The 25,832-nt window shown below is 40.6% G+C and overlaps 1 protein-coding gene across 1 annotated transcript in view; it reads left to right on the top strand.

Annotated features, from left to right (window-relative positions):
- The window catches only part of LOC131239073 (glycosyltransferase BC10-like), a 30,345-nt gene extending 13,128 nt beyond the window's left edge, over window positions 1-17,217 (top strand). Inside the window, exons 5-11 of the mRNA XM_058236632.1 lie at window positions 7,631-7,731; window positions 10,169-10,240; window positions 10,380-10,461; window positions 10,605-10,685; window positions 13,779-13,844; window positions 14,138-14,284; window positions 16,526-17,217. Coding sequence (XP_058092615.1) covers window positions 7,631-7,731; window positions 10,169-10,240; window positions 10,380-10,461; window positions 10,605-10,685; window positions 13,779-13,844; window positions 14,138-14,284; window positions 16,526-16,696 — 720 coding nt within the window. The 3' untranslated portion in view covers window positions 16,697-17,217. The remainder of the gene's footprint in view (window positions 1-7,630; window positions 7,732-10,168; window positions 10,241-10,379; window positions 10,462-10,604; window positions 10,686-13,778; window positions 13,845-14,137; window positions 14,285-16,525) is intronic.
- Window positions 17,218-25,832: the final 8,615 nt, after the last annotated feature.

Below are 25,832 nucleotides of genomic sequence, written 5' to 3'. Positions count from 1 at the left end.
CAATGTTCATTTAACTCGTAATAAGCATAACCACAAGTTTACCCAAATCACAAAGGCAACATCACCATCACATATCCACCAATATAAACATTTGAATACAATGCTGAAAGAGAAATACATATGACAAAATCAAAGCTTCAGAAGACCGCTGCATGCTCCATGCGCAACTTTATTGCAACGTAACGCCACCTACACGCATCTATTGTGCATAAGCTTATAGAAAGCTTAGAGGGTGGTGTAGGTGTGTGTACAAGATAAGTGTCAAGTAAGCAATATCAGAGTAACCAGAGCAAGCAGAAATACTGACAAGCCCATAAATCATACAATATCAGAAATACTGGCAAGATCATAAATCATACGATATCAGAGTAATGCGAAAACATGCTGATAGGCCCATAAATACCATCAGCCTTATCCAGGCTATGCGATGCAAAAATATAATAAAAACAATATCATATACTGATGAAGTAATGTAGATCAGCTATGCAATGCGGAGACGGTAAGCCAAATATCAGATGTTGATGATGCAATGCAATATGCAAATCCTGATGAGTCTACGAATACCGGTAGCTGTATCTAGGCCATATAAATGCAGAAACATGGCAACCCAAAATGCTAAATGTCGCGGATGCAATGCAATATGCGGTGCGAATGAAATGACCAAGTTAGAGTGAAGTCGGGATGATAGTATGTAGTGTCACAGGTTATGGGGTCTATTACAAGGGACTTCTATCCAAACCAGTCCCATACCTAAATTTGGATAGCCAGACTCAATGTAGTAGAGTTTTGATCTCAGGTTAGTCACGCGCCCCAACCGAAATCCTGACTATTGCGAAGGTACACTTAACAATTAGTTGCACACCACCAGCCCGAGTGGATAGTGAATGAATGAATGAATGAATATAATGCTGAGTATGCAACTCCTGCTCCACAAATCAGTACTGTACATCTCTGGGATCATCACCGGGGTCTAGTACACTCTACGCCACCTGCCGCCCCATCAAGCGCACAACTGGGTAAGTGGAAGAGACCTCACTATCCGCCTGCCAATATCGGGCCCGGCTCGTCGATAGCGGACCCATTCCTCAAGCTGGTCAGACTCAGCCTAGCATTGCCTACTCCCTCAGGCGGGTAAGGCCACACCCCCTCCCAACCGACCACGACACAGTGGGAGACGCGGCCTACTGGTATACGGCCCTCATGCGCTCATATATATCCACTCGGTCTCGATGTTGGGGCATCCTCTGGTACCAAGAGGGTTTAGAGATTTTCACCCAGGGCCATCTATGGTAGCCCGATGCTAATAACATATTTTCGGTGTCCCATCTGGCCATCCACGATATGCCTGTGGAGGCTACGGCCCTGATGTCGCTAGGGCGTATAGTAATCACAACACATAATGCATGAGTCATATATTCTAGACATGCATCAATCTTGCGCATACCGTGCGCTCATGCGAAATAACCTCCACCTATCAGGGAGTCTCATAACCTGTCCAATGACATATGCAATGGTCAACCACATCTCATAACAAACATGTAGATGATGCGTATAGGCATGTATCATGATGTTATGCTGTTACATACTCATCATCGGTATCAATAATCGGCATTGATAATCGACATCGATAATCGGCTTATACAATCGGCCTCGACAATCGGAATCGGCCTCGACAATCGGCCTCGGTAATCGGAATCGGCCTCAACAATGGGAATCGGTCTCGACAATTGGAATCGGCCTCGACAATTGGAATCGGTTTCGACAATCGGCTTCAGCAATCGAAATCAGAATCGGCCTCGACAATCGGCCTCGACAATCGGAATTTGTGAGAATGTGCCTAACAAGGCCCAAGGGAAGGTCACAATGTGGACATTCAACTATCATTGTCCATCAATATGGACATTTAACCGATATTACTCCTAAGGAGTGGCCCATATAGGGCCAAACATATAGTGGGCCGTGTAATATACATTACCATGGGCTTCACTCAAGGGCCTAATACACATCATATTGGGCCTCATACCGGGACCTCAAATACATTACAATGGGCCACGTCCCATGGGCCTTGTATACATCATATGGGCCTCAAACATGAGCCATAAATACATCTCATCAGGCCTTGCCTATGGGCCTTGAATACATCACAATGGGCCTCGAGCACATCACAATGGTCCTCGAGTACATCGCAATGGGCCTCGAGTACATCAGAATGGGCCACAACCCATGGGCTTCAAATACACAATAGGTGAGCCCTACACATGGGCCTTATACACATCAAGTGGGCTACATCAATGGGCTGCACTAATGGGCCTCATACACATCAAGTGGGCTACATCAATGGGCCGCACCATATGCCAAAAATAAATCATATCGAAAGATCATCTAGACCGCATTCCAAATAGCAGCGGAGATGATTGGAAGATCGTCTAAACCATACCACAAATAGTAGTGGTGATAATGATCTCCACCGTTAAAATCCTATAGGGCCCACGACAGAAAACCGTGGGGGTAGCCACACCCACCGCTAAACATTTATAGGACTCACCATGATGCATTTTTGAGATCCAACTATTCATAAGTTAACATAGAGATAGATGAAGTGAAATCAAAATATCAGCTTGTTTGGAAACTACTATGGCCCGTAGGAGTTTGAACGGTGGATGTCACTGTGCCCCACTATTATTACAAATGGTGGGGTCCACTTGAACTTTGGATCTAACTCACTCATTTTCCCCATGTCATAAAATGATCTCACAAATGGTTGGACGATTTGGATACAACACATGCATCATGGTGGGTCCCATAGATAGACGGCATGGATGAAACAGGTGGGACCCACAGAAATTGTTGCCATTAGTACAGCAGCTAGCTGTGGAGTCTACATAGCCGGATGGTGTGGATTACATCCACACGTACAGCAGGTCCCACAGACCTTGCTGACGTCAATACAGTAGCTATATAGCTGCTGTATGTTGCAGCTTTAAAAGGGGTAGAGGTGGGTCCCACGTAGGGCCCACCACAACAGTTATATATATATATATATAAATATATAAAATATTAATATATCACAACGTCCAGGGCCTTGGACGGCCTGGACAGATGGATACATCAAGGTGCAGCCCCACAGGTGGGGTGAGGATGAAATACATGAGGTGGGTCCCACATGATGGGCCACCCTCCCCAAATAATAATATTATTTATATTTAACATGTTATAGGCCTGTTGCTGGACTGCAGGCCTAGCAGCAGCCCCAAAAGGGCAGGGGCGTCCCAGGCCTGGGCGGTCCAAGGTGTGGACGGCCTGGGCCCCATACAAATGCAACAAGGTGGGCTCCCACGTCCCAAGTGGGCCCCACATGGGACGTCCACCTAGGGTGGACCCAACCCATATGGGCCCCACAAATATGGAGGGATGACGTGGATGAAAGACATACATCATGGTGGGCCTGGCCAAGGACGGCCAACCCATGGTGGACGTCCATCATGGATGGCTAATCCAGTTGGTTGGCCCCACAAAAATAGCCCCTTGTGGCCTCTGGATCATCACAAGGTGGGCCCCACAGATATACACAAAAGCCCAAATGGGCTGAGCCCAATTATCTCCATAAACACAAAAATACAGCAATGTAGAAAAATTCCAGCAATGTTCATGTTGCTGTACCAATTTTGGCTACCCAATGGAGTGGGTCTAGGGTCTCCAAAAATTCTGAAATTGGGGGCCAAGGTCCCTTATCAAGTCTAGAACAATGTGGGACCCAGAAAGGTGGCCTACCATCAGAGAAAATATTTTTAAATTATGGGTTACCACAGCCTGTATTATTGGAAATTACAGCAGAATTCTGGTTGAACACCTTTTGGAGGTTCAAATGGGTTCATCAGTTGGGGCTGAAATTTGGTAGGTTTATAGGACATAATACCTTCAAGAATCACATATTGGATGGTATCAACATCCCCACCAAATGACCAAAAATCAGGTCCTAAGATGGCCCAAAATTTGTCCAGACGGTCTGGACAGCAACATATGTCTGATAAAAATAAATTGTAGACGTTATTTAAATGGGGATTTAACCCCAGAAAATCATGGTGTGATCACCCAAGTGGGCCCCACAAACATTCAAACCATCCCATCATCCAAATCATCCGTGCATGCACCCCATTTTGGTGATTTTAGGGGCCACATGTCCAAGGGATGGACTGTGAAAAACGTCCTTCCTCTATGGACGGTTTGGATCTTGTCGGTCCACAAGGTGGGCCACACACTCATGATCAGAAACTTCTAACAAGAAAAGGAGAAGGAAACGGCCACAAGAGAAGGGTCTCCGCCTCAATGAGGTCCTTCCCTTCATCACACACATACATAGACATTTTATTACCATAAGATGTACAATCTACATGATCAAGGCTATCTATTAGGATTTATGGTGGAGATCCAATCTCCACCAAGGATCAAGGGTCTAAATGACCCAAAGATCCCTGATCTAAGTAAGAAAGGAGCGTGAAGGGATCCATGGAGAATGGTCCCTTGCATGCACATGCAGGATAGGCTACAAGCCATATCCATGGAGTCTTGGGGCCACCATCATCACTTGATGGGTCCCACAAGCTCCATCAATGGAAGAAGAATGAAGATCAAGAAGGAAATAAAAGAAATCTGAAATTTTAGAATGTAAGCATACCCACTTATCAAAACAACTCCAAGGCTACACCACCAGCATCAAGAAGCTTCAAGGATCATGGTTCAATGGTTGAGATTGGTTGATGATGGGTGGATTAGAGGGAGAAGGGGTTAGAAAATGGAGGGCAAGTGGGACGGTTTTGGGGTTGCTAGGAAGAGAAGAGAAGAGAAGAGAGAGAGAGAGAGAGAGAGAGAGAGAGAGAGAGAGAGTTTTAAGGCAAGTCATGATTGCTTCTCTCATCTAGGGTAGAGAAATACAATCATGAGGGTAGGGAGTTACAAACAATGTTCATAGGCTAGTAGGCTTTTTGAAAATCCAGCCTAGGCATGACATCATTACATGGGAGAACGTGCAAGGCCATGGTGGGGTCCACCAATCACACATCAATGGTCCATATCGAGCGTGGCCCATAACTTGTGATGTACATGTCCGATTCACCCACGGGACGCGGCGTTGGAACCGTGGTGCTGATACGGACAAGATGACATAGGTTTCGGGTCAATTTGAGTCGGGTCGACGTGACCGAACTTAGTGACAACCGCAGACGCTAACCATAGGTTGCGGGTCGCCGGAATTCGACCTGTAGGACCGCATGATCCTAAGGAACGCCGTGTACACTTGGGTTAGGGTCTTACACTAGTGATTAAACTTGTTATGGTTTATACACAGCACAAATAAGATAGCACAAGCATCATCCAATAGATGTATATCCAGGTAGGAATATGTATGCAGGAATGTTATGGAATGCATGTCAAGTAGGATGATCATCCACTTGCATCTGCACCTGATAGGCTTCTACTGTAGGTAGGCATGGGCAAGGCCCGCATATACTCCATGAGTAAGCTTCCACTAAACGTAGGCATCTGATAATGAATCTACTAGGAGACCATCTAGTGATATCCCCCAGAAACCCAGGCACAAGGTGTGCATGCAGTCATCTAGAGCAAGCCTCTAGGAATCAGCATGGAAGTGCTATGGATGCATGTAATGCATGCTCAATGACTATGCATTGAGATGCGCAGTCCACATATACATTTTTCCGTATGAGAGGAAACAATGAATTCATGAGCGTAATGATTTACATGTCCACATATTCAATTTTCAATAATAATATCCCAACATGAAATCATACATTAAGGATTTACTTAGCAGCACAACTATAGCAATCATGGCAATTGTAGCAATCATAGCAGTCCTAGTAATCACAACACTCATGTCATCTATCTTAACCACACAGGTATGAGCCATGTTGGGATTCACTCACCTGTTCTTAGTAGAGTTAAATCCGCCGATCAGTTGTGTGTTTTGGAATCTATAACCTAAATCCCTATTAAGATAGTTTGACAAATCATGAATTTAATTTAGCTATTCCATCCAGTGGAGCCCACTTTTGATCAATCCAAGATGACCCACTATTAGTATTTCAAGACCATGGATCAAAGAGATTCGAATTTGTTAGATTTAGTCTCTGGACACTTTTAGTCACTTTCGATCGATCGAGAAATGTCAAATTTAATTCAATTTGGTCGTTGGATAGATTTTGCTATGCTCGATCGATCGAGATCGCTTAAGGAAACCCTCGATCGATCGAACCTAAGCATCGATCAATCGATCCATGCTACGAATTTCTATCTTTGGTTGCTAGACAAAAATCGACATGTTCAATCGATCGAAGGCTAACTTCGATCACTCGACTGAAGTCTGCTGTGTTCTGTTACACAATCCGATTTTCCGAAACTTGGTTTTCCTCTCTCTACTTGGTTTTTATGGATTCAATCAATTCAAGGATTAGGTCCAAACCATTCAATGATTTCTCCATCGTCAAGTTTGGGGAAACCAATGAATCGCTCAGATCCGAATTATTTGGGAACTACTATCGTAGTCTACAATCGTTCTGCAACATAGTCTAATATTGTTAATACTCATCCGAATTTGATTCCCTGATATGGTTTGAAGAAACCTTTGATTCGAATCGATCTAGACTAACATGGCTGGATTGTTTAAAGCTGACCTCCACGATATGAGATCTCGTGCAAAAGCCGTCTTCTCTTCTTCAAATCCTCCCATAGATTGAAACAATAGACGCGAGGCCGATCCACCCGGTTCATTGTGTAGATCTAACATTTTAAAATCAAAATACATAAATTTTAAGAAGGAAAACAAATTAAAAAAATATACCGGTAGAAGAGAAGACGATGCAAGTGATCCATTCCCCGGTCAACACTACCATTTCCTCATGAGGGTGCTGTTGACTCTTTGGTGATTAAGTCCATTCCTCCTCATTCCTGTCTTTTAAACTACGTAGTGACATTTATATCTGCCCCTGCCATTTAACAAGTCCCTTTTAAGGCGATGCAAGTTATCCACCACCCAGTTGTTGTCTGAAACAATGAACAAAGTAAATCAGATTATTCATTGTTGCCCTGGTAAGAAAATCCTGCCACTGGAAGAAAGAATCTTCCTTTTACACATCGTAGCTTCCTCACGGTTGCAGTTGTCCTGAAAAGATGGCAGTACAAGAGTCCTTTGAACACAATGGAAGGCCAATATGTGAAATTGCCAAAGACCCACTGTGTATGATAATGTTAGCTATCACTTCTTCCAAAATTCTTTCACAACCATGTTCATCGCCTTCCTTTTTCCAAAGCCTGCCCTTTGGCCTGAGTTTTATAGTAGCTTAATATTACCTTTAGATTCAACGCCTGAACAATATAGGTCTACATCATTAGGTACTTTGGGCAACTTGAAATTTATCTACTTAATTCTTCAATTAAGCATAAGTTGTGTGCATCATTAGGTATCATCATGCTTAAGGTTCTGATATGATTGTTAATAAGAAAGGAAAGAGAGGTTAACGATTTATTTTGGCTCCATGTATTCGGTTTGATACATTTCTGCACTTAGATGTGTTTGGGATTGTTAGGGTTTCTTTTGACTCAAGTTCTCATGTTGTAGGTAGCTTGGGGAGAATCAAGTATGATTGAAGCCGAGCAGTTATTATTCAGAGCAGCTCTTCAGGATCCGGCAAACCAGCGCTTTGTTCTTGTTTCCGATAGGTAGCTTATCATTGTTGTTGTCTTTGAGCTGCAAAGTTCGCTTGTTGTGTTCTTGGGGTTTGGCTTTCATTATAACGTGCACTGTTACTGCCAATTCTGCACTCCCACTCCAGCTTCATTTTTATGCCACCAAGAGTTACCAACTCCTTTCCTAGGAAAGTTGTTCAGATATTCAAATAAATCCTGCAAATTAGGGTGTTCTTTACTTGAGCGGTCTATACTTCTGTGAACTCTGGGAAATTGGTGCCCATGCTTTGGCGTTGGAAAAAATGTTTTGTGTTCTTTTGATTTTGTTTGTGTGTGGGGGTGACTTGATCGATGTAAGTTTGGAGTCGCCACTAGCCACTTAATCTCAAAATCCCGCAGTCGACTAGAACCTGCAGAATATGTGAAGCAAGAGAATCCGAGGACTCTCTGCTTTAAGTTGACTCCTAGTCTGCGATCCGGGATTCCGAGTAAGGGACCTTGGTTATAAAGAGGGAAGGTGTTAGGCACCCTTTCAGCCCGTACAAATGTACGGTCTCTACTTAGTGTTGTAAGTAATCTCAAGGGATAAATGATGTGGTCGAAGTAGGGCTAGGTGCACTTGGATTTCTGGCATAGCAAGATCCGGGATTCCGGCAAGCCACAGAGCATACATCTGAGATGTGTCTAGAAAGGCGGATGTAATGATGTTAATGTAATAGTAAAGAAAAAGCGGACTAGATCACTATGAGTTTCTTATGCGACAAGATCCGATATACGGCAAGTCACAGAGCATACAGTCGCTAGCAATCTAGAGTAGCAAGGGGGTTAAGAAGAGAGAAGATGATATGATGAATGCTTAAATAGAAAATGAGATGATCTTTGGCTTACTCTTGAGATAGCTAGAACATGGAATACACCATGACCAATCCAGGCTAGACTGTGGGATCAAGATGGCTTGGAGGAGGCTAAGGGGTAGCTAAAAGATCGGTTCTTGGAGGCCTGGAGCTCCTTCTCACCCTCACTCTCTTCCTCTCTCTCTCACTCTCTCCCTTAAAAAATTTAGGAATGAGATAGTTGTTGTGTAGGATTGTTGTTTGAAATGAGGAGAGGTGAAGGCTATTTATAGCCTTTTGTGATGGCATTTTGGTAATTGTTGGGTTTGTGAAGAGTAAAAGCTGACACGGCAGCTTGGGATTGGTTGAGGAGAGAGAAATGCCATGTGGCACGCTCTTATACACTCTTGAGGCCAGGTAAAATGGTAAATAGGGTGAACTTTAGTGGTAATTCCATATGAAAGTTGACTTTGGGACGGGGGACAGCTTGTGCTCAGAGGAGACACCTGTCGAGGTAAGGCGGTAATCGGATTACCGCCGGCAGTGATCAGACTACCGCCTTTGACTGTTTTGGTCCGAAACTCATCCAGCTGGCTCCGTGCACATTTTTTTGAGAGCAGGCGGTAGTCAGATTACCGCCGGGTACAGTTGCTCCCGCTGTTTGACTGGTGGGCCTATTTTGGGCCCGGAGAGTGGCCCAAAGCCCTTTTTGGATATTTGGCTCAAAATGGCTCGAAATCAGCTCGATTGTGACCGGAAAATGGCCCGAGAAATGGATCAATTTTGGGCATGGTCTGGCTTGAATGATGGCTCGTAATGGCTTAGGTTTGGTTAGAGTTTGGATCAGGTTTGGGAAATGGCTGTGGTTTTGGGTAGGGTGTGGGGTTCAAGGGTAGGTTAGGGTTAGGGTTTAGGGAATGGTTGGGGTAGGTTAGGTTTTAGGGGTAGGGAATGGTTGGGCTAGGTTAGGACATGGTCGGGGTTGCCAGGTTGTCGTTGCTTTCTTAAGATGCTAGCCTGGGTGGGGTGTCTACAACTTCTCTCATAGATCTCCTTTGTACTTTTAGGTTACAACAAAATTTTGAATATTGCTTGAAAAAAATCATCGCACAGGAAAAATCTATTGTGCAATTCTGCTTTATAATAGTTTGCATTATGTATTGTCGTACTTGACCTCACAATTGATTTCCATTTAGCAATTTGTTTCTCCTTGTGACTATTTATTTGCAATAATCATCTCCTTGCTTTTCTACTTTGTCCATTCACAATGCATTATCATGGTTTTCTAGTACTTGTGAGTGGGAATAAGTTCTCAGCTAGCTGATTCAATGTAGATGGTAAGTTGGTAAGTTCTTTTCTTCTCTGGGTAGACCATGTTAGAATTTTATCATTCATTGTTGGATATATTCTTTACCTATATTTTGAGGACTTGTGGGGATATGTTTATCAGTTGCTGATGTGTAAACCTAAGGGTGTCATATCCATTTTTTATTTTTCCATTGCTAATTGGGTAGGTAAAAAGATCTGTTTCTCCCCTAAACTGATTGTCAATGTTCAGAAAAAATATATGGCTTGGATGCTTCCAACTGATCCTGAATTTCAAGTTTGATTTTTAATGAACTTACGGATTCCTGCAGCTGTATTCCACTGTACAACTTCAGCTATGTATACAATTATATCATGTCTTCTTCAAAAAGTTTCGTTGACTGGTATGCATCCTTTTATAGATTTCTTTTTACTAACTCAATATCAATGGCATGTATTTTGGTATTTAAATATTTCAGTGTTTCTATGAAATGGTATTTTACCAACTTTCAGTGTTAACTTCTTGTTGTTTCTGAATGCTAGCTTTCTTGATACAAAGGAAGGTCTCTATAATCCAAAGATGTCGCTTACGATACCAAAGGGCAAATGGAGGAAAGGGTCCCAGGTTTTCCTTTTGTCAGTTTTTTTTTTCCTTCTGATTTATCATCACACGTGTTACATGTGAATTCTGGCACGAATACATTGTTCCTCTATGGCACTCTTGCTTTGTTCTAACAGTCTAACTTGAATTTGATGTGGAAATTTCAGTGGATTACATTAGTTAGAAAACATGCAGAGGTTATCATGGCTGATGATATAGTCATTCCAGTTTTCAAAAGATACTGCAAGGTAGGGCTTAATGCTATATGGTATATTAAATTAAAGCCTAGAAAGGCATGCATGATATAAGAAGTGTTAATATTTTTAACTTTTGCATTTGTAGTCAGTGATCATCTAGAATAATCAGTGGTTAAAAAGATGGCTTAAATTCCCTTTTAAACTCCGATGTTTCTATGAACAAGTGGAAGAAAAAGTACTTCCAGCTTGACATTGCTCAAGCAGTAAGGTGCCGTATTTATTCGTTCTGATATTTTGATGTACTGGAGCAAGTTTTTCTCCTCTCTCCACGACTTTACATGCACATTAGGATATTTATGCTGATAACTGGATCTTTAATCTTCACAACCATTATTAGCTATGTGTTATCATAGCACAATGCTGTTTCTAAGGGAATCATCAAATCCTGAGTTGAATGGCAATGCAAAAATAGATTTGGCCACCAAGTTCTATGATACTTTTCATGGCTCGAAACATGGACGAATATGTATCAGTATTTTGACAAACCAGCATGGCTGATATGAACTATATATCAGCTGATTAGTATTGATTTTTTGAAGAAAAAAATAATATCCTTAATGATAATTATATTTTGAACATCATTCTTATTGATGCAGTAGTGGAGAAAGGCTCCAGATTGGATTGTGTTAGATAAAAATGCATTTCAATTTGAGGGAACTATTTTGTAAATCTTTTATCGCTGGTCATTTTGCAGCAGCAGCCAGCCTTAGACTTCGATGGAAAGCCTAATCCTCTGAGTGATCTCTATTCCTCATTTATACAGTCATCTCAAACACTTTCTTGACATACAATTGCTGCCTCTCCATGAATTTTCTCATCTTTTACTGCCATAGATATATTAAATCATGAGAATTGTTATTTATTCTTATATTGCCCATAGGATTCAAGCTGGGTCGAAGAAATGGAGATGTGCCTCTAGAGTTTTACACGATCATCATGTCACTAGAATGGGATGGGTGATTTTATAGAATAGCGATAAGACCAAACATGCTTTATGGGACAGAATGTTGGAGAGTAAAAGAACAATGAGAAACCCTAGCACTGGCGTGTGGATCGGGTGATAGGTACCGACTGTAGGGAAGGTAAGAGGTTTAGGGCGTGTTTGGCCGGACCAATTCCATGGGATTAGGTGGGATGGAATGGATTTTAAGGTAATGATGGTGGTGTCAGTGTTTGTCCCTTGATCCCATGGGTTTGGGATAGCCCATGGGATATACAACAGCCTGTTTGGACCGTCCCAAATGGATGGGTTTGCATCTACACTGCTTCTTGTGGTGTGCCCCACTCACTGTTTTATATTTGCCTTAAAACAGATTTATTGCTAAATGTAGGCCCGTGAAAATGATGGACAGAGTGGATATCTCATTGATATCTTGGTGGGCCCCACATAGAGGTGAAAAATCACATCCTGGGATTGGCAGAATCCATGTTAGCTAAAGAGTGGTGTTTACGAGGCGAGGTACATCCCGCCATCCCAAACAGGGGATGGGATGTGATCTAGCAGGATAACCCTCCTAATCCCAGGATAGCCCACATCCAGCACCCGGCCAAACACGCCCTAAGGATTTTCTGCCCCGAATCATGATAGTGTACCCCAAAAAAGACACATACAGTGGATGTGGGAGAAAGCATCATGGCGGAATTCGCGTATTTAGTTGCACCAAGGTAGCGGCGTTAGTTGACGAATCGAATTCAACGACATTTTCATAGACTGTGTAGCTGAGATGATGTTATTGAGATGGATGAGTGGCATGCCAAGGAAAGATATAATTAGAAATGAATGCATTTGAGTGAACTTAGAAGTGGTACCAATAGGTAATAAGATGAGGGAAAGCAAACTTGGATGGTTTGGTCATGTGCAATGGAGAGCAAGAACCACGTTGGTTAGGAGTGAGTGGGTACAAGTTGAAGGCTCTAAAAGGGCAAGGGGATGGCCCAAAAGGATATGGGTGGAGGTAGTAAGAACAGACTTGATGACCTATGGTTTAATTGAAGGCCTGGCCCTTGATTGTGGAAAAGCAGAACATGATAAGGCTTAGATGATAAAGAAGAATTGTTATTTATTCTTAAGATACAAATCTGTCAAGCATATTGGTAATCTTTCTTCTTCTTCTTCTTCTTCTTATTTTTAATGGAGCATAAATTCACTAGTGAAACTTCATGAAATTAAGGGACATGAATTCTTAGTACAAAGTGATGGTTTCCCCACACAATTTGTGTGATCTCGTTAGCTTCATACCCCTTTTAGGGGCTTTTGTTTGTCTCATCAGAGCCATTTAAGCATTATCAATAATTCATGGAACTTGTCAGGAGCCAAGAATACAAATTCATCGTACTTGATGAACGTCCAATCTCCAAGAATAACAGTGAAAGAGTGCTTTGGCCCTTTTGTGAGAACATCCCCATAAGAGAATAGCTAGAAGTGAATTAGATCTAGTACCATGTCAATCAGAACTGCAAAAGAAATATTCTCATTAATAAGGGTGGGGCATTATACTGTCTATACACATTACACAACCTCTCATACCAGGTACAGTAATAGCACAGCATTCATACCTAATTGATGAATGGGTGGACATAAGTCAAAAAGAGAAGGTGAATAGGTAGCCATTGATGTGAAACCCATTTTGGAGTGGCTACATAATGTTGCATGGACCAAATATTCCTAATGAAAATGAATTACAAAAAATAGGGAATAGTGGCAAGAAGATAAGAATCCCCTCATGGGAGGTCCAATATAACATGTGTTCTTCCAGGTGAATTTAGGGAATCATTTATTTTTTGCAATGGAAAGGATTCCAAGTATTGTTGCCTAGATAAGGCCCTCCTTAACTAATAAAGCAAACAAATGTTTGACCTAATGAACCATCTCGTTTCGCTGGTTTTATGTCAATCTTCTTCTTCACTGTAGTTTTATGGCTTAATTATATTCTATGAGTTAATTGAGTAAATTCACCTTGCGAGCAATTAAACTAGTCTGACATGATGAAGAATAATTTCTTAAGAGGTTTTCTTTTCCTCAACGAAATTTCTTCTCCTTGCTGAACTGCTTGGTTTTGAGCACTGCCCAAAATTTTAATGCAGCGAGAGGTTATTCAGATGGAGCAAGACTGTATCCCAGATGAACACTATATGCAGACATTACTTGCTGTAAGGAGTCAATTATCATGATTTTCAATTTTTTTTTTTCTCAGATAAAAATTTCACTAACTTGCATATTTTCTCCAAGTAATTAAACCCATCTGTCATTCGAATTATTTACCATATCTGAGATATTTTCATCTCATGTTGGAACTTAATATTACCTTTATATGGTAATACATAACATGACTAAGTATTGATATTTGAAAGTCCAAGGTACTTTTTTTTTTTTTTTTGGAATAATGAAACTAAATTTTGTTTTATCTCACTTTCTCTTTCTATTTTCCCAAATTCTATATCAGATGAGTGAGCTTGAAGATGGACTTGAACGAAGGTCATTGACATTCGCTCTGTGGAACCAGTCTGCATCTGAAACGGAAAGACAAAGTTGGCATCCAGTCACATTCAAACATGATGATGCAAGCCCTGAACGCATAAAAGAAATAAAGGTGAATAAGCTTGCATGATCTCCTTTACCATGCGAAGCATTTATCTGTACTACATATTTGTGTTTGTATTCTTTTTTACCATTTACAATGGGCATTCATTTTTCTATTAATATGATTTTAAAGTACAAAGGATAGTTTGATCTGCTGATGCATCTGTTATGAGAATGAGGCTGAGAACTTGTGATACTTCATGTTTCTTTGCAGCGGTTTGCAGGTTCTTGTACTGTTTTCAAATAGACAAATGATTTCCATATTAAAAAACGGTGCCACAATGCATTACTCACAGCATTTGAGACCAAATTAATGCAATTAGTTTTACCAATGTATTAACAGATTTAGGCACATTTATAAAGTGCATGAAAATGATTCATTGTTGTCCTGGGGCTTTCTATACCTGTTTTTCTTTTACCGAAACAATTAGCATTCACCAGCTTATGCACTGTCATTCCATTCCTGGTTATAATTATGGTTATCCCCCTTTCTATAATTTGTACCATTTTGACATGTGCAGCTGTACCCTGAGCCCATTATAGATGTACAATTTGTGCACCTCGTGCCCAATATGTATGGTATGTTTGAAAGCTATTCAGATCAAGGTTTAAAATTGGTGTATCTGGTATCATATTGCTATGCACTGGTACGGTCCCATATCGCCCTGTATCAGGCTGTTTCGGGCCGACACAGCTGTAATGTTCATGTACCGGTTTCAGATGATACTTTAATCCCTTAATTCAGATCAGATACTCAACTTTCTCTCTCTCTCTCTCTCTAATGTGCCTTTTGGTAAACTGAAAATAAGCACTGAAAGTGCTGATAACTTAAACTGCTGAATTGAATTTTTGAAATAATTTTAGGGATGTTTAGTCAAAAGTGAAAAGAAATTTTAATGCATCACCACTTTCAGCCTTCAACATTAAGTGAAGGGAGGGGAGCTGAAAACAATCTGAATCAGTGAAATTAACTGAAAATATCAAATTTCAGTGATAAGTGCTGAAAATAAGTTTTATCAAATGGTCCCTAAGGTATCATAGAACTAGAGTGCAGTTGCAAAATGCAAATGAATTAGGACTTTGGACTTTCCAGGCTTCAATAAATAAGACCTCAAAGTATATATTATTGAACTAGAGTGCAGCTGCAAAATGTGAAGGGATCAGGAATTCCCAGGCTTCAATAAATAAGAAAAATACAAGGGAGCATGATAAAATCTGAAGCACTTATGGCAAAGCTTTTCCATGGCTGAATCTTTCACTATAAATATCATGATCGGATTGATGAGAAGTAGGTTGTCAAATAGGCATTGAATCATATTGAATTGCAAATCGTACTGTATATCAGAAGTTTCTCTGATTTTCTTAAAAAAATATACATAAATCATAAAAAAATAGAACTCGTCAATTATTCATTGCCCATTGAAAATTCACCAAGAAAAGTAATACATGTAATGATATCAGCAATTGAGAACTTGTACACGACATATTGGCAATTGAGAACTTGTACACGACATACCTGATATCTATCATGATAGTGTTAAAAGATTATTGTTTTTCCTTTAGGATCTATCTTTCGAGAAATTTAGCTTAAAACTGTACAAGTGTCATTTTACACTTCTTGAGTGTAGAAATAGTTTGAAAAGGGCATTCAATTTTGTGGACTGAAGAAAACAATATTTTGATTTCTTTATTTCGGGATTTTGAATATTGAAATCCCCAAATCTCCTATGTTATAAAGAATAAAATAAAATAATTGACCCTTTTTAAATGATTCTTAAAGCCCCCACAAATTAAAAAACATAAAATGAAAGCTAAGTTTATAAAACAAGAGTACATGTATAATTTGAATCATAAATCATTGGATTCAAATTATGGAATTATAGGATTTGTTAAACAAAAAAGTATTCAAGCTGGGATTCAAATCATTTTTCCTAAGACTTGACTCAAATCATAAATCGTAGGATTTTGACAGCTATAGTGGGCTCCACTTATTCATACCACTTCCTAAAAGATCAAAGTGGGGCTGCTTCCCATTGTCATCAGATTTTGGTTGGTCAATGATGAGATTTACCCATTTGAATTTTCATTATGAGTGATGAATCCCAGATCTATCCCATATCAACCTAACTAGTTGCTTTTGTTACCTGTAGAATTTATCACTCTTAATTTGTTCTTTTGATAAATTATGATGTGTATGTGAAGATGTTGAATGATGTTTTGATGTTTTTTTTGTGTGCGCCATTTGTATCAGGGTATCAATCATGTGTACTATGAGACAGAGCATCGAACAGAATGGTGCCGTAGCAATGCTACTTCAATGCCATGCTTCCTCTTTGCAAGGAAGTTCTCTCGAGGTGCTGCGATGCGCCTTTTGAGAGAGGGAGTGGTGGGTCCCTTTGATGCTTCTGTGTTGTTAGCTTAAGTTAATCAAATCATATCCTCATGGGCATCATCGTCGTCCTTCCGTCCATCATTCAGAAGGCCAGTCCTTATTGAACTTGATATGTCAAACATGGTGCAACCATTGAAGTTGGCCCCATCATTTCAGTGACAGTTCCTGTTCTAATGAGCTGTGTTGGGTGGCCTGGAGCACATGAAACGGGAGAAATGAAATGGTAGAAGTAGAAATTGGATGCCGGTCACATGAATCAGAAGGAGAAATGAAGTGGTGGAAGTGGAAATTCGATGTCAGCATGAGTGGTAAAGCTGATTTTAAAAAGATGGTCTTTCCACTAAAGGCAGATGTTTAGGTGGGTGATGCCAAACGAGTCCTGTGATTGGGGGAGCATTTTCAGGCCGGTGGTGATGGAAAATAGGTTTTGCATGTACATTGAGGTTCTGAAGCTCTGATTCAGTGCTATTCTTCAATAGTGAAAAAGAAAATGTTGCTGTACTGATTAGAGAGATGCACAGAAGAGTATGATCTTTTGGTTTTGGGTGTTTCACTGGCGCCACGAATGCACCCTCCACCGGTACCTTTACACACAGCACCTGCGCCAAAGCTGCACATGTTTGGTACATGTGAGCTGCGTACATGGTTCCCCCATCATAAGGATGACCTTGTACGATTTTTATCAGGTGGACCCAAGCATCAAGTAGGTAGGTTGAATTTGGACTGATGGCACTTTTGAAAAACCATCCGTTCTTTAGATGTCTGCTGAACTTTTACACAACTCGGATGTAACGTGCATGCTGGCATGTTTGCCGTGTGAGAGGTGAGACTACAATTGCCTAGCCCTTGGGGGATAGCAATTTAGCAAACCCAATCATTCTGTCTTTCGATTTGGCAGTGGACACCATAGCCAAATTTTAATTTGTGATCCTTAACCATGTAGATCGATATCAGACAGTTATAAAACTCCTACCATCCATTGAAGTCTTAAAATACATAGGTAGTGGGACCTGCTTCTATTACCATCCCATCGATTGGATCATGATAATGTTCGGTGTTTATGTTCAAGATTTATCACTTTATGTGCCACACTATCGCATCATGCAATGTTGAAGATGGATGGAAAATTTGTCACATTGTTAAATGTGGCACATTGGGCACACGTGAGCCATTGGTAAGGAATATGAGGTTACACTTTTTTGTTGCAATCCGTTTGGACCTCACCGTCTATTTTCATTGGATGGAATATGGAGATCAAAATGATTCATGAGAAACCAGTTTATGAAAGTGCATCCCTTCCAATTGATCGAGATTGTCCATTTTTCTTATCATTAATCTGAATGGTTACAATCGCCTAGAGATGATTTTTAATAGGTATGTTATTAAAAGTTGGTACCATTTGATTGTTGGCTTTTGCTGTAATCAATGCAAAATGCCTATTTTGTTTGCCATTATGTATGAGTTTTATTCACACCGTGAATTCATTTTGCCAACTCATTTTAGTCATGAGTCCATTAATGAAGCAAATCAAAAACTCAAGTAGAACACACAACAGTAAACAGTGGTGATTGAACGCCCACCATTAAAAACTTCTTAGGGCCACAAGAATTTTGGACCAAGTTGATAATTGTGTTTTCCCTTAATCCAGGTTGATGCAATTTTATCAACAGGTTGGATGGCAAATCAACATTAAGGTGGGCCCTAGGAAGGTTTCAATGGTGGGTGTTAGTATCCTCGGTGTTTCCTATGGTGACCTTTGGATCTGCTTCATTTTGAGCTCATACTGTAAAATGATATGGAAAACAGATGAACGGCATGGCTATAAAGTACATATGTCACGATGGACCCCACAACGCATAAGACACCTAGCTTCCTGTTAAGATCATCTCAAAGTGATTCTTGGCACGCATAGCGGATTCAAGGTGCAGAGAACTTGGACCACCTGTATGAGTGGGAGAGGCAATTTTTGTAATTTTATTTCTCTTGTTCTATGGAAGAAAAAAGTTTTGTATTGTTACACCATTAAATTATACATGTTAATGAACCATGTAAATTCTTATACTTTTTATTTTTTATTTTAGCTTGGCTGTTTGACTTTTGTTTAAACATTTTCTTTTATGATTTTAGCTTGGCCTATTCATATGTAGGTGTTTTTTTACAACTATATATGTATATTTTATCCTTACTATCTATCCATTTTGGAAGTTAAGTTTAACGTGTAAGCCTAGGTAGATTCAAGGCTCAAGTAGACTACATGATGGGGATTGAATGCACACCATTGAGAACTTTTTGGGAGTCTAGGAAGTCTCACCAACCTAATATTCATGCTTTCCTCTCCTCTTTGTACATGTAATTGTGACCTTATGAACAAGTTAGATGGCAAACAAACACCACAGTGGGCCTTAAAAAAGTTTTAATGGTGGGTGTATTATCACTCCTGCTTCCTATGATGTGGTCCATTTAAGCACCGGATCTTTCTCCCTTCTGGTCTCATGCCCTAAAATAATATGTTGAAATGGATGAACGGTACAGATAAAACAAATACATGGCGTCCCCCATCGAGCCCCGCCTGGACAGAGTGATTCCATGAGGTGCAGGACGCAATCCGCGCACAGTCTTATCCATACACGTGGACATGGTTGAAGGGTGCGGTGGTGAGGAAGAGCGATAAGGTTATCCGGTTTGGGGTTCGTCGCATTCATCTCCCAATCAATTGGTGCTTTCCGTTCTTTTAAAGAGAGGGTCCACTCTCTAGTGATAAAGTAGTGGAAAGTCAGGCAGAAACACTGAGTAGGTGGGAAATTAGCTCCAAATCTAGGGACATCTGATGGTTTGTTTCAGTGTACTGTTGTGATACACCCGATGAGAGGATGAATCATTGACCTGGTATTGAAACTCTCATGAGTCTACCGTCGGGGAAAGAGTAAGGACGGTCTTGCATTTGAAAACACGCATCCGTGAGGCAGTCCCAATCTATTATTTGTTCACTTTTTACTGAAGTGAATCGAACTTCACGGTGGGCCCTCATTTTTAATCCGTCCTTCTCTTATTTGTGGGGCCCACCTGATGAATCAACTGACGTGGTAATTGGACCAGGGTGAGCCCCAACTGTTCATTGAGCAAGATCTCGTCCACATTTACCACGGTGGCGTGTGTGCCTCAGATCCCTTCTCAGGATCTTGCCCAAATATCTTTTCTTGCGAATGCTCCTTGGACGATACCGTAGAGCTGGTGGGACTGGAATACCGTAGATCATTTTCTCTACATTATGAGTGATAGGGTGATGTATCGATCGTCGACGTACGTCTAGTGGGCCCTACTGTGGATAGAAAATAGTTCAAAATACATATAGAGTGGATGATCCTAGCCATCAGCTCAGTGGCTTTCAAAGTGACGTTAGAAGCGGATTGGGTCCTGCCCCCATCTGGATCATAATCACTCCCGGCAGGACTCTTTGGGGCCCATCGTGATGTATGGGTTTAATCCATGCTGTCCATCCATTTTGTTAGATCACTTGAGCGGATGAATTAAAAAATGAGGCAGATCCAACGCTCAACTGTACCACACGTTGGGGACTGAATGCCACCGTTAAAACTTCTCAGGAGATGAAAAATAATTGGATTAAGTTGATATTTGTGTTTTCCCTTGATCTAGGTCTGTGTTTACACCCAGATCCATAGCTCAAGTGGTAGATTGAGTGAAAGATACCACGTTTCAACTATGAGGTCTTGGCATCGATTCCTTAGTGGGGGTGGCTAACAGTGAAGTGTGACCTAATAGTGGGTGTACTAACAAGCTTTCAAAAAATAATAATAAATAAATAGGGTCCGTGTGATTAGAGGTGTACACGAGTTAAGCTGAGCCGAGCTTTGCCCAGCTCATGGTAAACTCGGACTGCTCAAGTCTCAGCTCGTGCTCAGCTCGGCTCAGCCTTCGAGTTCAGAATAGCAGCTCGTGCTCAATTCAGTCGAGGTCGAGTCTGGCCAGTGGTTGCTAGTCGAATGGGTTCCGCTACTCGGACGGTCGGAAAAAATGGAAAGAGTAGAGGATATGACTCACTTTCGAAGAGAAGCTCGTTCGGACAGACTCTGGAAGAGGGTATGTCACCGGGCGGAGAGTATTGGAGAGAGCTTGTCCGGACAGACGCTAGAAGAAAGAAATGTCGCCGGACAGTCGCTGGAAGAAGGAAATGTAGTCGGACGGATAACCGATTTGAGCAATTTGGAGGGAGAAATGGGACAATTTGAGCAAAAGGGAGGGAGAACGGATAAGGTTGCTGGTTTGGGCGTATTGTGTAGGGTCGGATGACTGGGTAGGATTTTTTAGAAATCCTTTATATACTAATTTAAAAGTCGAGTCGAGTCGAGCTACATTCAATTCGAACTCGACTCAAAATGTTCCAAGCGCCCAAAATATGGCTCGACTCAATTCGAACAGTGTTTCGATCCGAGTCGAGTCGAACTTTTTCAAGCTGAGTCGAACAAGTTGCCGAACTTAGGCTGTACATGTACAGCTATATGTGTGACCTTATCAACGGGTTGGCAGGCAAATAAATGTTCCATTGGTCCGCAGAAAGTTTTTAATGATGGTTGTTGGGTGATTATTATTTCTTGTGGTGTGGTCCACCTGATATTTGGATCTGCTTTATTTTTGGGCTCATGCTCTTTAATGAGCTGAAAAAAATAAATGGACGGCATACATATATAAAATATGCATCAATGTGGAGCTCCATGGTCAGGACCGACCTGACCCATACCATCTTATTAAGGGGCCGACGTTTCCGTTGATTGGCCGGCGAATGGGCCACAAAATCTGTTGGACATGCGGGGAGGACCTACGTGGAACAATCTGGTTTACTTGAAATCCAGGACGTGGGTCCCACGAAGGAGGAGGCCTTGCTCTAATATTAAGACGTGTATTAACCGTCATCATTCAAGTGGGTCTTATCCTGACATTATCCTTCGAATAGTGAGTCATTGTTTGCTGGAAAACATCGAGACATCCATGCAATAGGATACGTCGGGATAATAGCCGTTGGATCTCCGCTAATCTTAGGTGATCCAAACTGTAGGTTTGATGAGATACATAGATGAAGGTGGCCACCTCAAAATCATCAAGATCAAAGATCAAAACTTCGGATCGGATGGCCCTTGAAACAACAGTTAAGAATATAAGACGGTCCATATTCAAATGAAAAGATTAAATGATCAAAGTGTTAAAATTACTCTAAACCGACAGTTCCGTTACTAGGTATCCCATCTACGGTAAGACCCATCATGTAGACGATTTGGATTGCCCAAAATGGTCCCAGATCCAACGGGCGTGATCCCAACGTTTCATATTAAATACCGCGCTATATATTCCAACAAACCTCGTGGAAGTAAGATATGATAATAAATATGAACTTGCACGGATATCGTAATCCATGAGATCCTGATTTAACGGTGATATGGGTGGTTGGGCCCAATCAAAGACTTAAATGGTGGAAATCGGATTGCGTACTGAGTTACTCAGTACGCTTTTATCGTACTGAGTAAACTCAGTTGGGCCTACCGTGAATGTTTATGTATTATCCACGCCGTTCATCAGTTTTTACATCTCATTTTAGTGGTTGACCTGAAAATTGAAACATGCCCAAAGCTTAAGTGGACCACACCACAAGAAACAGTGGAAATAATGACTTCCACCGTTGAAACCTTGGTAGGGCCCAAAGTGATGTTTATTTGTCATCCAACCTGTTCATAAGATCACACAGAGATGGATGAAGGGAAAACATAAGTAACAGATCCATCCAAAACTTATGTGGCTCCCAAGAAATTTTCGATGGTAGAATTTCAATTCACACTGTTTCCCGTGGTGAGGTCCACTTGAGAGCTGTATATACTTTGTTTTTGGGCTAGAGCCTTCAAATTATCTGTTAAAATGGATGGACGGAGTGGATAAAATATGTAAATCATGGTGGACCCCACAGAGTTTACTCAGTACGCATAGCGTGCTGACTTACTCAGTACGCAATCCGCGTCCTAAATAGTGATATGTGTGATGTTCGGTCTTAGGGGTGGAAGCGGATTGCCTGTTACTGCTAGCATTGTGATATTCCTGTGCCCGCGGATATGTGGAGCCCGCAGAAATGTCCGTGTCAAATCTACTCCGTCCATCCGTTTTGAAAACCCACAATAGCATACAATTCTAAAAATCAGGCAGATCCAAGACTCATGTGGGTCATATCACACGAAACAGTGGGGATTGAATGCCTGGGAGCGTGAGAAGGTTGATATCAGATAGATATTTGGTGTTACAGCTGATTGGTAATAACAGGACGAACGATTTGGATAGAACATAAACATCATTGTCAAATCCAGGTAGGTTACATCGGTGGACGTTTCTTTTCCAACATCGAGTGCAAAAATAAAATAAAATAAAATAAAAATAAAAATTTTAAAGTATTTCATAGTTGTCCAACATTAGCAAAAGATCCCCGAATTTCTCTTCAAATGGAAGATCTTAACCTTTGTTATTGCTGATCTAATGGGTCTCACCATGATCTTACAATCTCCCATAATAATAATAGTGATAATAATAACAATATTATATTTATGCTGCAGCTGCAGCTACTATTATAGTATAATCAAAGAGAGTTCTTGTAATATCTAAGTTGTTCAGCAGGTGGCCCTTCTATATATTTATTTGTTTTGGCTTACAGTAAAAATGCCATTACGCTTGTATTCCGGTATTGTAAGATTTTTTTTTTTTTCTTGTATCTTTTTCTCATGAAGTAGTTCAATGCATCCCAGACTAACTTATTTCAAACCAGGTTTGCTAATGCCACCCGAGCGTGGGAGCTATATGCATCGACACGTGGACGCTTGCATCATAATGCGAAAGGTGTGAGAGAGATCTTTGCTTCAAGCAAAGCCGCAAATCTTCGTTCTTGGCAATTTCTTGGATCAAAAATTTCCCAGGCGATTTGCATATTTTGACATTTTTCTTATGATATTATCAGTGTTGGGAAAATCGATTTGGAAATAAATATGGGTGTAAATGAATTATTTTCACTTCTAAATAAAATGCAATAATTTCATGATAAAAATGCAAGAAATTAATAACTGTGAAGATTTTGAAAATCTCACAACATTATCATGAATTATTGTTTGATCACTTTTCCGCGAGAGTATCATGAGATTTTCAATATATTAGTAATATTTGTCACAATGCCTTCAAGGTGAGCTACATGGTTTAGATCTTCCTGGATAAAAATCAAACCATTTCACACCTCAAGTGGGCCTAAGCATGTCAAAACAAATGAAAGGCTAGAAAATATCAAACACCAATTTACTTTGCCTGTTGTGGCCCACCTGCAAAGTGCACTTGTCTAACTTTTTTAGGCAGAAGATTTAAAGCCTTGTTTGGCTTTTAGGACATGCATGTTAGAGCAGGGTCCACATTTTAAATCATGACTTGACTTGGATCTTACACAACATTTCAATGGCCATATGTATTGTGCACCGTACACCCAGAACCATAGCTCAACTGGTAGACTGAGTGGAGATGCCTCGTTTCAACACTTGAGGTCTTGGTATCGATCCCTAGTGGGGGTGGCTAACATGGAGTGTGTGTTCTGACATGGGTGTGTACTAACAAGCTAATTCAAAAAAAAAAAAAAAAAAGAGTATTGTGCACCATGGTTCCTGATAGTGCAAAGGAAGAGAAAAAAGATCAGGGATAACATTTTGTGAGCCATTTTGGTAGTGTTATATTTGATGTCTAAAATCTAATCAGATTATGTGTAGATTTTTTCGCAAAATTGCAAAAGTGAGGGATTTGTTTCCAATTTCATTTAGAATTCTTTTCGATTTTATGTAGGATTTTTTCTACAACTATATATGGGTGTAAACGGGATTGGAAGGTATTCTAAGGGATTTTAAGGCTTTTTAAAAGGGTTATAAGGTTTCTAAAAGGGTGGAGCAAGGGAGAAATTTGAGGATTACTCAAGTCTGGTAAGTCCTTTCTCCTTGTAATTTCTACTTTTATAGTGAAGATTTATCGCTTTGTGTCGTAGTTTTTTCTCGAAAGGGTTTCCATATTAAATCTTTGTGTTCTCTTATGTTTGCCTGGTGCTCTTGGATTGTTGTCTTAGATCCATCTCTGTGTCTGTGTGATTCTGCAACACAATCCTCAACAAGTAGTATCAGAGAAATCGTTGGGGCACAGATTTAGATCTGTAGGATTAGCATCAATAGGAAACGTCAATTTTGATATTAAGAAGTACTCATGCAAAAATAATTTTGAGTTATGGAAGATCAAAATGATTAGTCTGTTAACTAAGCAAGACGAAGTTAAGGCTCTTGATGAGCGAAAATCGACTATGAATGATAAAGACCGAAATACTCTTGACATGAATGCTTTAGCTTACATCCGTTTATATCTCACGGATGAGATTCTCTATAATGTTTTGATGGAGAAAACTGCGGCTAGTTTATGGGCTAAGTTAGGGGATATTTATGCGAAAAAATTCTCTGAAAATCACCTATACTTGAGCTACAGTGGTACACCTTTAAGATGGCAGATGATGGAGATCTTGAGGCCCACATCAACTACTTTAATAAATTAGTTTGCAAACTGTCGTATATAAAGGAAGTGATCAAAGATAAAAAACGAGCATGTATGTTGTTGAATTCTCTTTCGACATCATATGAGTCATTCAGGGACACAATGTGCACCGCAATAAAACCCTGAGTATCGACACCGTTATCTTGGTCTTTCAAGGGAAGGTCATGAGAAAGTTAAACGGTTGCATGGGAACATCTTCCGATGCACTATTTACAAGAGGAAGAAATACTGAGCGAGGTACAGGATCTTCAAGACCAACATCCAAATATAAGGGCAAGAGCAAATGAAAACTAAAGTGCTTGAACTGTTGGATGAATAGACACATGAAGAAGGATTGCACAAATCATAAAGCAAAGAAAGAAAACTCAGAGGCTTCATTCAGGGAGGCCAATATTGTCACATTTGATGAAGAAACAAGTAGAAGTGATGTTTTGTCTGTGTCTATGGTCGGATGCATGACAATCTTAGAGATAAGTGGATCCTTGACACGGGAGCATCATATCACATGAATCCTCATCGGAGTTAGTTCGCCAGTTATAAGGAATGCGATAGTGGA

Source organism: Magnolia sinica, chromosome 3 (assembly GCF_029962835.1).
Source record: "Magnolia sinica isolate HGM2019 chromosome 3, MsV1, whole genome shotgun sequence".
NCBI lineage: Eukaryota > Viridiplantae > Streptophyta > Magnoliopsida > Magnoliales > Magnoliaceae > Magnolia > Magnolia sinica.
Note: the sequence above shows the minus strand (reverse complement) of the source record. Positions and strands in the feature narration are given on the sequence as shown.